Raw genomic sequence first — 14,419 nt, forward strand, 5'->3', positions numbered from 1 at the left:
GTTGTTCATCGATATAGAGTCCTAAAGTGTGACGTCACGTTGCCATGACAGCATTTTTTTCTGGTCTAAACAGTTTAAACTCATACTTCAAACATGGCGTCTTTATCGATATGCTCACTCGTTTCTTTCTTTTCTGGAGAGCGGAAATCGCTTGATCGCGGAGAAAACCACTTCAAATCCGACCATGTCCAAAGCTTTATTTATTCCAGGGGAGTCATCAAAGGTGAAGTCCAAGCAAGCATGAAAAATAAGGACTACAAAGTCACAGTAAGTTGCCAATTTGGGATCACAACACGTATGTTCAATTCGAAGAACTCCCAACCCCGATTTCACCTCCAATTTAATGTTTATATTGCGGAATATATATTGCAACTTACGTGTCTGTTTCGAATTATCTTTTTATCAGATTTATCTCGATGAAAACCTTGAAATAAAAAACACAGAATGCGAGTGTCCTCGCGGCGAGTTCAAGTGCAGTCACGCGGCAGCCATATTTATTTATGGCATCCATAACCTTAGCAGGACGGACCTGGAATGCCAATGGAAACGAAAGCGAAAGGCAGAAAGCGTACAGTCTGCAAGCCAGATGTTTCCAGCGCCACCGAAGAAGAAGGATTACAGCCCTTTGGCGCGCGATCCTAGCCGAGAAGATCGGATGTGGCTGTACAGCGAACTAAAGCGCTATGGCAAATTTACAGGGACCTGCTGGATCTTGAGTCCCGAACCACAACCTGCTACCCCTCTCCCGATCAAGACGATTGAGGATATCATTTACTCAGAAGGTTTCCTTATGGCATCTACGAAGGAAAAACAATTAGAGTACTTGATTGAGAATGCCAAAGTAGAGGAGAGAACCATAAATGTTGTGAGCACCCTCACGGCTGGCCAGCGAAACAGCCCTGCATGGCACCAAGCTCGTAGAGGCCGCCTGACTGCCAGTAATTTTGGCTCCGTCCTCCAGGCAAAAAGAGTTACACCGTCTCTTATCAAGCGACTACTTGGGGAATACAACTTGAGTGGAGTTAAAGCAATTGCATGGGGACCGGACAATGAGACTGAGGCCCTGAAATCCTTCACCAACATCACAAACTTTACACCTGTACAGACCGGCCTTTGGCTACACGAGTCGGGAGTTCTGGGTGCTTCCCCTGATGGACTTGTGGGAGACGACTCGGTGATTGAGTGTAAGTGCCCCTACACACATCGAAATGCGACAATCAAGGAAGCTTGTGGGCACAAAGACTTTTACTTGGAGGAGAAGGAAGGGAATTATACGCTGTCTACCACACATGTTTACTGGCATCAGTGTCAAGGCCAGATGTTCCTGACAAAGCGCAAATTCTGCTACTTTGTTGTATGGACCACAAAGGATAGTGTAGTTATCAAGATTGAACGAGATGAATCTTGGGAGCACAATATTACTATCTTGAGTGATTTTTACTTTCATCAACTATTCCCAAAGATTACCGAGGGAGAACTTTGAAAAGTGGTGCACAGATGCTGGACATAATCAGAGTGGGGGGGGGGGGGGGGAGTGGGAGCTAATGTAAATAGGCAGTAGCTAATGTTAAAAGGTATTTTTTTAAATTTCATACATTAATTTCTTAATATAACATTACATATTCTACACTCAGATAGAGACACAAGATAAAGAACCCACATTTTTCCATTTAGCATAGTAACTTAATAATAAATTACATTCTTCCTGAAAGCAAGCTTAAACAATTTTTTTTTTGCAACCAATGGCTACTGGTAGCTGGTAACACTTATCCTGGTTACTCAACAGGGCCCAGGTACATAAAACTTATGCCACACTTAAGTAGGCTTGCATAGCAATGCAAAGGGAAGGGGAGAGAGCCAAAACAAAATCCATGCAGCACAGGTTATTTTTTCTGACTACCTCTCACCATCCCTTAAGCTAATTGAAGTGTGGCTTTAGTTTTATACACCTGGACTCAGGCTCCCAGCTTCACAGACACAAAAGTAAAACCTTTAAGCCAGCACGACTTTCACACTTGGAACTACTGGACGAAAGAATTCCATACTGGTCACATGCCCCTGACCTGGATTTAGTTGAAATGACAATTTAAGAATGTCACTGGTTTTCATTATAATCTATTTTCACAGAACACATAGTAGTTTGTATTAATGAACATAAAGGAGATGAATATCAGAAAAATGTAAAACTGACCACATCATATTTTTGACCAAAGCTATGTCAATACCATTTGATCTGTTACAGTAGGGCTTCTAGTAATACAAAAATAATATTAAAAACTCATTGTACTATAATTTAGTTGAAAAAAAGTTCTATTCAGTCAAATTCAAAGTCTTCGCAGCCATCCTTGATCAATGGATACTGCAAATTAACAAGAGCTGAGCACAGTTGGCATAGCTTGTCAGCATGGCACCTCAAAAATGCTGGGATGAAGCCAAGGATGCAAAAACTCTTAAGTCTTGCATTTGCACGCTCTACGTGGATGCGAAATCGAGCTATTGATTTTGTCGCCCTTGCCTCACTCTCTGTAAACTTTCCATTGTTGAGAAATGGTGGTATGTTCACTGAAACACCTCTTGGAACTACATCGCTGATGAGAAAACCTTTGTCTGCCAGAACAAGATCACCAGCACTCAAATGTTTACAAAACCCAGACTCTTTAACCATGACCTTGTCACTGACTGAGCCAGGAAAAAGATCACTAACATAGGTTATAACTCCATTTGGGGCAACCCCTATAATGACTTTGAAAGAGTTCATTCCCCTGTAGCTGGAATATGTAGCATTCTGCTGGGACATGAGCTTAGGTGCAGCAATTTCAATGTCTGTACAATCAATCACAATGCGGCAACTGCTGTACTCAGTGAAAGAAGATGGCAAACACATCTTGTTCTTTTCTCTAGATGGCACAGTTGTCATGATGTCTTTGAACAGGAGAGAATGCAGAACATGGACAAAAGTTAGTACTATGTTAGCAACAGTTGCAACACTGCATGAAAACAACTGGGCTAAATGTAGATTGGTATAATTTTGTTTCAGTTTCATCAGAGTGATAAATATCTGGTCCTCAAGTGTGATCGCCTCAACCTTCCATCCAGCATAATAGTTTATTTCACCCTTGAATCTTGAAACATATCCCACAACAATATCAAAAACATCCTTAGTGGGTAGACCTGTCTCCATCCGTATCACCTCAGGGCTCAAGCTCTTAGCAGAGTAGTGTGCACTATAGTAACTTGACACTTCCTTGTGTTTAGCAAGTTCTGTTGAAGTCATATCAAGCTCTATTGACAGCAGAGCTTCTTTGGAACTTGTCTTTTCCTCTTGTGAGCATTCAGTGGAACATGGTTCAGAGTTCTCTTTAATCTCTTCAAGCACAGATGCTACAGTTGGTAATTTCGTGGGCTCGGCAGACACTTTCCGTTTTTTCTTGGGGGTAGGTGTACTGGGAGGTGTTGGTCCTGTACCTGGCAGCAAGTCCAAACTATCAAACAGCTTGTGCCTGTTTCTGTCACTGATGGTTGGCATATTTTCTTTTCGCCCATCTTTAAAGTGACAACTGCAAAGTCGCGAATGTTTGCTGGGCTTTCTATCTCCTCTCCTATAACAGAAAAAGACAGAAGCAGTTACTATACTTGCGCTTAAAAAACCCAAAGTTTAGTTGGTCACATGCTTAACCTTGTAGTCTAAGACGTGAATGCGAAGCGAGTATTTCTCTGAGCTTGTTACTTAATACTAGTTAGTGTAAAAGCTTTGATACTCACAACTATCATATAGTTTTTTAGTAACTAAATAATCTTAGATCAAGACTGAAGACAAGGAAAGGCAAAGCCGCGAGAAAACAAATAAGACAAGAAAGAGAAACAGCTAATCGTGAATCAGTTTGAGATAAAAAAAAAAAACAGCTATTTCTAATCGATGGTACAGCATCGAAATATATATTTTTCGAAAAATACTCACCTTACAAATGATATCCACTTATCATAGAGTGTTTTATGTTTTTTCTGGTCTGGAAACGAAAAGAATCGGCAGCAGTGGCTTTCAGATGTGTGATTGCAATCTGGATGAAAACACTGGCCCATCGCAAACTTCGTCTCCGTGGCGTTTTGACTCGAATTATTGCTCACCAGGTGCTTTTGTCCGCTTATTATACTCTTCAATAGTAAGGCCAAAGGTTATCTTGATTCTCTTTATCTTATTTCTATTATTGGAGGATAAAATGCGCTATTATAGCTCTTGAAGTGTTCGAGGTCAACGACAATGTGTCACGCTAGGGACGCCATATTGGTTTGTTTAGACCACAGAATTCCGGTGCTATGGAAACGTGACGTAAGCACTTTAGGACTCTATCTAAGTGGCGTTTCCTGCCGTATAAATTTCGTCAAAATAGTAAAAATCATGCCCAAAATCCCGATCGGTTTGTTTTCCGTCATTGCAAAGACTCAACAAGGATATTAAGAATCTGTTTGCAGAAACATAACGGAAACAAACGGCAGCGGAAACGTCCAGGCTTAAATATGACGGAAACATTGCTTGGCATTTCCGTGCCGGAAACTTCACGGAAACTTGATAGAATCGCCAAGACTTGGTACAACACGTTTCCGCAAGACGTAAATGTAGCGGAAATATGAAGCTCTATGTTTCCGTCACATTTACGAAATGCGGAAACGTGGGATTTCGTCCTGTGTTATTACTTCCATTTTGAAAAATCACTTGTGATCCTTGCAGTCTAATTGGCTGTCGTCGGTGCTATATATTTGCAAATCGCCCCATTTCAAGCTCTAAATCGCATCTTTTTCCTAGCCGGCAAATGGCCTAACTGAAACGCTGCAACCATTTAAGTTTGCAAGCTTGCTTAAGGAAATTAATCAAATTGAAATTAATCAACCGCCCCCCGGTTAGCTCAATTGGTTAGAGCGCCGGATTGTGTTGTGCGGGAGGTCGAGGGTTCGAGCCCTGGCCGGACCAATACTCATGGTCTTAAAATAACTGAGGATAATTTGCTACCTTTCAATAATATCAAGAGATGGATAGATATTCTAGTCTTCTCGGATAAGGGCGAATAAACCGTAGGCCCCGTCTCCTGCAGGGGTAGGGGTAGGAGACGTTAATTTCCAACGCACGAGATTATTGTGTGGTGGGTGTTCACAGGGCCCCATTAAAACTAGCTATCTGCTAAACTGGGCTACCCTGTATAAATATTCGTAAATAAACACATGCATACATAAAAAATGTAGTAAAGAGAGAGACAACTTTGCAACCTTTTTACAAACCAGCTCAATACATTGAATTCATGAAATATTGGTACAGACTAAAGAAAAACTTGTGTTCAGTGACTGGATTATGCGATTTCAAAATAGAAGTGTCGTGCAGCTAATCGTCTGTAAAAGTTGACCATATGTTGAGTGATGTTAGAGGGAGATAAACATCATGAAATAACTCCCCGACAAGCATTTATATTAATAGCAAGGAAAAGATATGGATCGAAACTCACGGTTTATGCCTACCTCATGTCTCGATGTTTTAGTATGACAATACAGACCATTGAGTTTCCAATGATTCCCACAATAATCAGAACAGACAGCGCTGCAGTCGTGAAAACACCAGCTGAGTCCGCCATTACGTCGCTTTATCTAAAAGCTAGCTAAGCCTAAAAGTGAAAGCTGAACATTGATACGTATTTTAAGACCTGATGTCGACTAGCTATTCCCATTTGGTTCCAATTTTTTTTTGGAAAAGACACGAGTCCGTGACACCATGAGTGTGAATTTTATGGTGAAGCGAAAAACTCCCTTTTTGTTTGCCCCTAAGAGAACCTTAAACTAGGAAATTACATGTTGAAGAAAATAGTTTTTTTTTTCTTCTAGAAAAAAGTCAAAACTCGACAATTTTAGTTTACTGGCAATTCAATCATTAATTAGAAAAAAGAATCGTCCTTTCATTACTGTAACTTTGAAAATCGATGACTTTCAGCGAACATAAAGTGATTATTAATGAGTGGCTCAGTGATACAACGTTTGTTAGAAGTTTCACTTACAGCGTAAGACGGAATAGATAAATTTAACAGACCTTTTCCAAACCGCTACTTTGTAAGATGACATGCATCTCCATCTTATACGGCTAAGTAAAATGATAATTACTTCGAATGATTTTTTTCTCTTCAGCTGACAAATATCAGATATCGATTCATAGGGTGATATCTAATACAAAAAGGAGCTTTTCTTTCTCTAGGAGCGGCAATGCTTTCAAACCGCTTAATTTTTCTTAAACAAAATGAATTTACTTAATGGAAGAACTGCGCATTTTCAGAGTAAACACAAGTAGGCATAGTGTCAAAAGAAATAATCAAACTCGACATTGTGAAGGAAAAATTACAATTGCTAAAATAAAGCACCCACGTTATTTAAAAAAAAGAAAGCAGATGTAATCAGTTGGAGCTTTTGTCTCATTTAACGTGTCATGAGGCGCGTATCTCTTTGCTTTAGTTTAAGAAAGTGTTCTCGAGACCCAAGCTATATTTCTAACGTCGTTGAAACAATAACACGTCGGTCATAGATTAGAGAAGCTTAACGTTATTCGGCAAACAGAACGACTAAGATATTATAATATGGAAAGCAATGATCATTAGCAATTCCAAAGGCAATAAAGCAAAGGCCTAATTTACTAAAAATTCATTTTTTTATTTTTATTTTTTGTAAAAATTTGTTGCAGTGTAATTGCTTAAGATGTAACTATATTTGTTGTTAGCGTGTCAGTGTTGTTCGCACATGTGTTCTCAGTGTTGTTTGAACACATTCTGCCCATTTTCAGGCCAAACGTAACCACCTACGCTTTATGATACAGTTATTATTCCTTCAGAAGTTATAACTGCTTCTGTAATTCAAACTTAGATATTACGGTGGGTATGTGAGGATAGGAAAAAAAATCTAGAAACTTTTAGATATTATGTAGCAACAATCATACAAAGAATCCATCAGTTTGGCGCGATGGTGTTGATACAAGGCTAAAACATCGATGAAGATTTAATTATAGTGAACCTGGGAATCCAGTTTGAGCTCGGTGGCATGCGTTACGGATATGTGGCATGCGTGAGAACATGCCTCCACCCTTCGTTTGCACAGGTGCCTCAGAGTGTAGGGGGCTCATTAGCACGCATGCCACTCCGGCGCCCGTAATTTGCCAGAGTCGCGCGTCTATTCCCGAGGTACCTTGGGTCTAGTGAACCTGGGAATCCAGTTTGAGCTCGGTGGTATGCGTTACAGAGATGTGGCATGCGTGAGAACATGCCACCCCCCATCCGTTTGCATGGGTGCCTAAGAGTGTAGGGGGCTCATGGCGAGTTGGCTATAATCATCTCATATCCAACAAACGCGAGTGGAATAATTGTTTTGTTAAAAACGCTGCATTAAATTATGAAATTTTATTAAGTTCTTAGCTTTCTTTTAATTTTAAGCTTACGCGCACGCTTACCATATCGTAGTTTATGGTATATTGGCTCATATACCATAATGGCTAGGCCAATGAAAAGTCTCGAATTGCATTATCCAATGATCCAGTTTTTAATAATCTTTAATATCTGATAATTATACCAGTTTCATATTAACAATAGGGTCTATTACTGTTGGTGTATATTGTTATGGAGATATGGCATTTAAAGTATTTGACTCTCATGCAAGAGATTTATGTGGAAGAGGCGATACTCATGGTACATGTGTCCTAATTAAATTGACATCATTGGATAATTTGGTTCAATATTTTCAAAGTATACATAACAATCATATATACATATATATATATATGTTATATATATATAAGAGACTAAAGGTGTACATATCAACAAAGTTGAATGTAGTAATATGCTATTTGTTACACGCAGTAAGTGCGAGCACTCTAAACATTAACAGATTACACTAAAAGGGAGCAACATACATATGACAATTCTATTGTTTATTAAACACTATTTACTTTTTTTAAAGTGCCCCTGAGATCAAAATTTTCGTACATCATTTTTTTCCATTTTCGTGTTCAGTGTGTCTCCTTCACCTACTCTGCCAAATTTCACTTTAGACCAAGCACCAGAAATAAATTCCGTTAAATTCACGATTTCGCGTCCACCATTATTTGACCATGTTCCGGAAGTTGATCGCAGGACTCAGAGGAAGTGACGTCAAAGGCTCAACGCTTAAAATATCACATGGCAAAATGTCAAGCAAACACAACAGAGTGCTTTATTCTATTCTTACGAAAACTAAACAAAAATGACTGGGTATCGATACGCAATTCAAAGCTGAAGTAATCGTGCGGACCATGCTGCAGGTATTTCTCTGCATCGGAGCCTTGCAAATAGATCTGAGTGGGAAAAACGGATGCGATTTGTGCGACCTCCACGAGTAAACTTCAGTGGCTACAGAAATATTTGTGATCTACTCCGAAAACTTCTCGGACGTTTTCGATAGATCTGTGTACTTTGAAGGATCTAGGCGAAGAATTCTATCGGGTTCAGTGTCTGCTGTTCAAGAAGAGAAGGGACAAGAAAAACCGTCCTCAGTGCGATCTCGACGTCGGAAAGCGAAGTCTACGACAGATTTTGTCACCTTTACATATGAGCCGATCAATATCCACCTTTAACAACTCTCTGGCAGAATACCTTACTCAAAGGAAAGTACTCGGTGAATTTTCGCTGTAGCACTTCACTTAATCCCGTGACTTTGTAGTAAAATAAATAAATAAGAAAAATACCTCGCAATTTCTTCAAAGCATTTGCATGGCTATATCATCTATAAAAGGAAGCCTAAGTTCACGCAGATATGCGTCTAGTTTGAACTTTGAACTTTATTGAATTTGTTGCGCTTACAAAATAACATCAGTAACTGGAGAAGAAAACAGGACGGTGTCCCAATTGATATTCAGCCCCAATAAATAATTTACAACATAGTAATAATAATTGTAGTCGTAGAAGTATGGGAATAAAAATAATAATGATTATCATTGATATTATTTATGATCAAGTTAAAAAGTAACGCCATTAACTTACACCCTCACGATTTGGAAGTTTAAAAGAAATAATAATAATATTAATAATCGACTTTATTTAAAGAGGGTATGCACATAACAGCTTGCGCTGATATACCAGTGGCCCTCAAAACTAAAGTTAGTAGGTACTACATTCTAAGCCATGGAGATTAAAATAGAACTAACTAGTCGAACAATGTAACTATTCAAAGATTATAAATACAATAAAACTAGAATATAATACAGCTTCAAAAGAATCAATGTCTCTATAACAATTTATAAAAAGTAATTCATCAAATCATTCGTAAGAGAGGAGAAGCTTCGTTGTTTCCTAAGAAAGGGTTTTATCAGCATAAAAATCTAAGAGCCTCCTTTTAAAAGTATGAAGTGAGTTCACACTTTTAAAATCCCTTGGTAGTTTGTTCCAAAAATTGATGGACCTGTAATAAAACGAATGTTTTAAATAATTTTGTTTTGCGTGTGGTATTTTGTAGTTTGATTCACTCGAATTACGCATTTTCTGCCGAACTACAGTTTGAAAGAAAAAGTCTTGGTGACCCAGATCAGTGTAACCTGCTCTAGCGTTATAGATAAGTACCGAGTCTTTCATTTCTCTTCTATATTCTAGTGGTAGTAAAGAAAGTTTTAACAGCCGATCCCTATAGGAGAGATCTCTTGCATAGTTCAAGATAAACTTTGTGGCCCTGCGCTCAACATTTTCTAGTAATAGTGTGAAAATTTTCTAGTAATAGTTTGCAAATATTATGCTCTCTTGACGACGTAAGTTATAATTATAAGGAATCTCATGTTCAAGCAGTTCTGCGTCTAGTTTATTATTAAATACGCCAGACGATTCCCAGATCTTCTAAGTTGAATTATCATATCAACTGTGTAAAAGTTGGAAGCAAGAATTTTGTCTCTATGTTTAAGGCATTTTGTATTTCTCAAGGGCGAAGGTCGAAATGTAACACTAAAGCTAGTCGTTATACGGCTTTGTTTTCAGTCTTGTAGTAGACCGATTTCTTTTTTTAAGCTCGATGCTGTAACCTTATTCCGACTCCTAGATATACAGTATCTCCGTTTTAGTTGTGCCACTTAAATTTATTTTCTATGAAGATCTGCACACTTGAAACCAAAGAAATGACGACAAGACCATACAAATTTGATTGATATAAAAATTAAAGATTTTATTAAAGAGAACCGCGAGGTCACGCAGGTATGCGTCTAGTTTCGTATTCATTTCGTTGTATTTCAGTTACCTTGGGTTTAAGTTCGCACTCTTAATTCTGTATATTTCTGTGTTCTGTAGAGGTGAATCGTTGATATTAAAGGAACGCATTCAAACTGTGACGGAGTGTCAGTAACAGCTGTCAATCAAAAAGAGAAGATTCTCCAGAGCGTGCAGTTACCTAAGGAGCCTGGGTTGAGGAATAGAATAGGTGGGCTGCATCGTTCTCACAATTGTCGGTAGGGAAATCATTGTCGTGACTTTTGCCGCTCTTCTTCGACTTCCACTTGTCAAAACGCTTTGGAAATCTCCCTGAAAGTGTTCTGTTTAGTCATCTACAGAAGCAAATTCCTATTTCGTCTTCAGTTTGCTCTTTCCCTTATTGGTCTCCTGGCTAAAATCACTGAAATGTTAGCTTTTGAACAAAGAAACTTGTTTAAGTGTTTCCTTACATACACTAGCTAGTAAGCTGAGTTACTCAAGCACTCTGATGTAGTCGAAATCCGCAACTACGAAATTCGCACTTTTACTAGCGATTCGCTAAAAGCCAATATACATAAACAAGTTAAATATACAGAACAGGAAAGCAAAACGAAATAGAAATAAAACAGGCAAAATGACGGACAAAATAACGAAACTTACAAGATTATGTGGCGACTACGACGACTAAAACATAACCACAACGGCGATAAGAAAACTACGGCAGAAGAAGCTATACCAAACGATAGAAACAATGCATAAAAAATGAACACGAAAATATGAAATGTGACGTAACCTAACTGACTGGCAAACCTGATAAAACAACAAATACACACGGAATAACTGAAAATGGAAAACGATCTACAACGGACGTGAATGTAAAACAAAGGTGAGGCACTGTGACTACAACTAATGATCGATTAGTATGAATAAACAATTTAATAACTATGTGTCATATAGGCCAGACCCAACTGCATGTACACTCGATACTTTTACTCTACAATGGAATGACTTAAAAATATCTGCCTTTCCACCATTTAGTTTGATTGCCAGTGTTCTCAGCATAATGCATCAAGACAGAGCAGTGGGGGTGTGCATAATACCAGACTGGCCGATACAACCTTGGTATGCAAAAGCAATGGAAATGACCCTGAAACCACCCATCCTGCTCAAAGCGAGGAAAGATCTATTACTACTACCCAGAAATCCAAAACAGGTTCACCCCCTTCACTCCAAACTGAACTTACTGGTCTGCCTATTGTCGGGGAGAAATTAGACGCAGAAGGAATATCACCTCTGGCTGAGGAAATCATTATGGCTTCATGCAGGAAAGGTACTACCAATCAATACCGAATATACCTAAGACAATGGGAAACATTTTGTGACAACAAGGTGATTAACTACCTAGACCCTACTGTAGATGATGGGATTGAATTTCTTGTTTACCTATATAATGAAAATCTGGGCTACCGTGCTATTAACACGGCTAGATAAGCCTTATCACAAGTTATGGCCTCTGAACATGGCGTTAAATTCGGAGAACACCCGTTAGTATGTCGTTTTATGAAAGGAGTTTTTGAACTTAGACCCGCCTTGCCTAACTACACAGAGGTATGGGACGTCAAAGTTGTTTTAGATTACATTAACGCGTTTAAACCATTGGAAACTATAAAACTTAAGGAACTTACGTTAAAGCTTAGTATGCTACTCTGCCTCTTGACGAGACAACGCTGTCAAACTATCCACAACATTAACATTGACTATATGAAAGAGATAGAGACTGGCTATCGAATCACCATCCGAGAGAAACTCAAACAAACCAGAGTTGGGAAACACCTTGAACCAATCGAACTTCTAAGATTTAGGGAAGATCCACAACTGTGTGTGATAGAACACCTCCAAGAATATCTGAAGAGAGCCAAAGATGTAAGATTTGACAATAAGCAACTATTCCTGAGCTACACAAAACCACAAACCGGTATCGAAAGACACTATTGCATGATAGATAAAAACGGTATTGAAGGAAGTAGGTGTTGATGTCACCAAGTACTCCGCTCACAGCAGTCTTGCTTCAGCAACATCATACTGTGAAACTAAAGGTTTAAATGTACAGGAAATCATGAAAGTTGCTGGTTGGTCCAGGGTGGGCACCTTTGCCAAATTCTACCGCAAACCTGTTGACACCTCAGAATCAAATTTTGGCCATGTTCTACTCCAGAGTAACAATTTTTGTTAAGACAAGATTTTGTAAGTAAAGTTATAACTGCTGGGACATTACTGTTTTGTTAGTTTCGAAACACAGTGGGCAACTGTACCAGGTTCCATCACAAACCTGTTGCACCTTAGTGCCAAATTTTTGGCCTTATCCTACTCAAGAGAAACAGTTGTTGTTAATGAAATATCCTTCAATAAAGTTATCATTGAAAGGACACTGTTGTTTGTTTAGTTTGTAGCGTTTGGTGGTTCAAAGGCAACATGACGGTCGGACCGACCGCGGCGAGCTTGCTACAAATTCTAGTATTTTTGTTTATAACAGCAGTCTTAATTCGAGAGAGGATAGGTGACGACATACTAGGATCTTACCGGGCTACAGGCGTCTCAAAGACGTTCGTTGCACCGGAATTCGTCTCAAATTCGACAAACCATAGAACATTTAAACCTCGTCCTAAACGATTTACTTCAAGGAGGGTCCTACACACGCTTAAAGGAATAAGTAGCTTCAGTCTGGAAAGGGACTTGCTTCTGTGCGGAGATGTGACCAAAACCCTGGCCCGAAAGGGGAGAAGTCGATGCCGGAATACCTAGGCAGTGAATGTCACAGGGCAGTTAGAAACAACCAAAACGCCATTTTGTGTGCTACATGTGGAAACTGGTCACACGTTAAATGCCTCAATATGTCTCGGCTTATTTTCCAGTACTACCTAGACCAGCCAGATATTGAATGGACTTGTCCTGCCTGCGCTCTTCCACCACTGACGGACTCCTTCTTTGAAGAAGTTTCTGAAGGGGATACACCAATTCTAGCCGAAGAATGTCAAGGTGAAACAATCCAAAACATCGTCCTCGAGCAGTCTCCTCATAGAGATGTCACAGAAGGTATTTCCGATAATGATCAGCTAGAATTCTTCTGGAAACATCACAAGGATCTCTTAATCGCCCAGTTGAACATTAATAGCATTCAAAATAAATTTGAAGAACTCACTGAAGTAATCAAAAAAATAAACGCTCACATAATGTTCGTAAGTGAGAACACGATCGACGCGAGCTATCTCAACGTTCAGCTCAAAGCTCCGAATTACTCTCTCTACCGAAATGACAGGAAAAAGGGCGGCGGTGGAATTATGGCTTTAATATCTCACTCGCTAGTTAAGTCACAGCTTAAACCTGATAAGAACCTTAAGACACTGGAAATAATCGCTTTGGAAATCAAAACAGACACGGACAACATGGTAATTGTTGGTATTTATCGTCCCCCGAGAGCACTGTGTGGTGAATACCAAACACTATTGGAAAGCGAAGTCAGTCATGTCTGTAACTGGGCGAACTTGAATAGCAATCTTGTCGTGGTTGCTGGTGACCTTAACCTGAACAGACTGCGCCCTGAGAAACCTGAAGGAAAACTGCGTCTCGACTTAGAAGTCGAACAAGGCTTTGAATGCCTAATTACCAAGCCGACAAGAATAGAAAAGCCTGAAACGATTATAACGGAGAGTTTAATAGATGTATTGCTCACTAATAGACCGGATTGGTTCCAGCTATCTGGCAATTACTATCCCTGCTTTAGTGATCATGACCTTGTTTACGGTGTTTTAAATCAGAAAATGAATCATAACAAACCCAAGGTCATCACATTTAGTAGCTATAAAAGCTTTGACCCCGAACATTATAAACAGCTTTTGTCCTCTGCCCCATGGCATATTGGACAACTGTTTGATGACGTCGATGATCAAGAGAACGAGAAAAAGCGTCACTGCACGTCGAGCATGGCTACTTCAGCCCTCTCGTGTTCTCATCATATGGCGAAAACGGCAGAGAAGCCGAGAGATTTCTCATTGATCTAGCCCCGCAGCTATCCGAGAAGAGGCAGATGAATTACAGAACTGTTTTTCATTAGCTGGGAACAAAACTATCCCATACTTGTTAAGATCAGCTGTGTTACGCGTAAGAGGCTCGGGGCAGAAATCGCAAATGTGATTGGAAAG

At 39.4% G+C, this 14,419-nt stretch overlaps 2 protein-coding genes and 1 pseudogene across 2 annotated transcripts; 2 read left to right on the plus strand and 1 right to left on the minus strand.

Moving 5' to 3' along the window:
• Nucleotides 1–8: 8 nt before the first annotated feature.
• On the plus strand, nucleotides 9–2,292 carry LOC148722719 (uncharacterized). The gene is made up of 2 exons (XM_088733730.1): nucleotides 9–267; nucleotides 407–2,292. The coding sequence occupies exons 1-2, from the start codon at nucleotides 94–96 to the stop codon at nucleotides 1,481–1,483; spliced, it is 1,251 nt and encodes a 416-aa protein (XP_088589856.1). The 5' UTR covers nucleotides 9–93; the 3' UTR covers nucleotides 1,484–2,292.
• LOC148722720 (uncharacterized) lies at nucleotides 1,563–4,351 on the minus strand. The gene is made up of 2 exons (XM_088733729.1): nucleotides 3,959–4,351; nucleotides 1,563–3,599 (listed from the first exon to the last, which is right to left on the minus strand). Exons 1-2 carry the CDS (start codon nucleotides 4,078–4,080, stop codon nucleotides 2,315–2,317), a joined length of 1,407 nt encoding a protein of 468 aa, XP_088589855.1. The 5' UTR covers nucleotides 4,081–4,351; the 3' UTR covers nucleotides 1,563–2,314.
• Nucleotides 4,352–12,692: 8,341 nt separating this feature from the next.
• On the plus strand, nucleotides 12,693–14,278 carry LOC148722721 (uncharacterized; annotated as a pseudogene).
• Nucleotides 14,279–14,419: the final 141 nt, after the last annotated feature.

The sequence above is a fragment of the Stylophora pistillata genome, chromosome 9, assembly GCF_964205215.1.
Source record: "Stylophora pistillata chromosome 9, jaStyPist1.2, whole genome shotgun sequence".
NCBI classification, from domain to species: Eukaryota; Metazoa; Cnidaria; class Anthozoa; order Scleractinia; family Pocilloporidae; genus Stylophora; species Stylophora pistillata.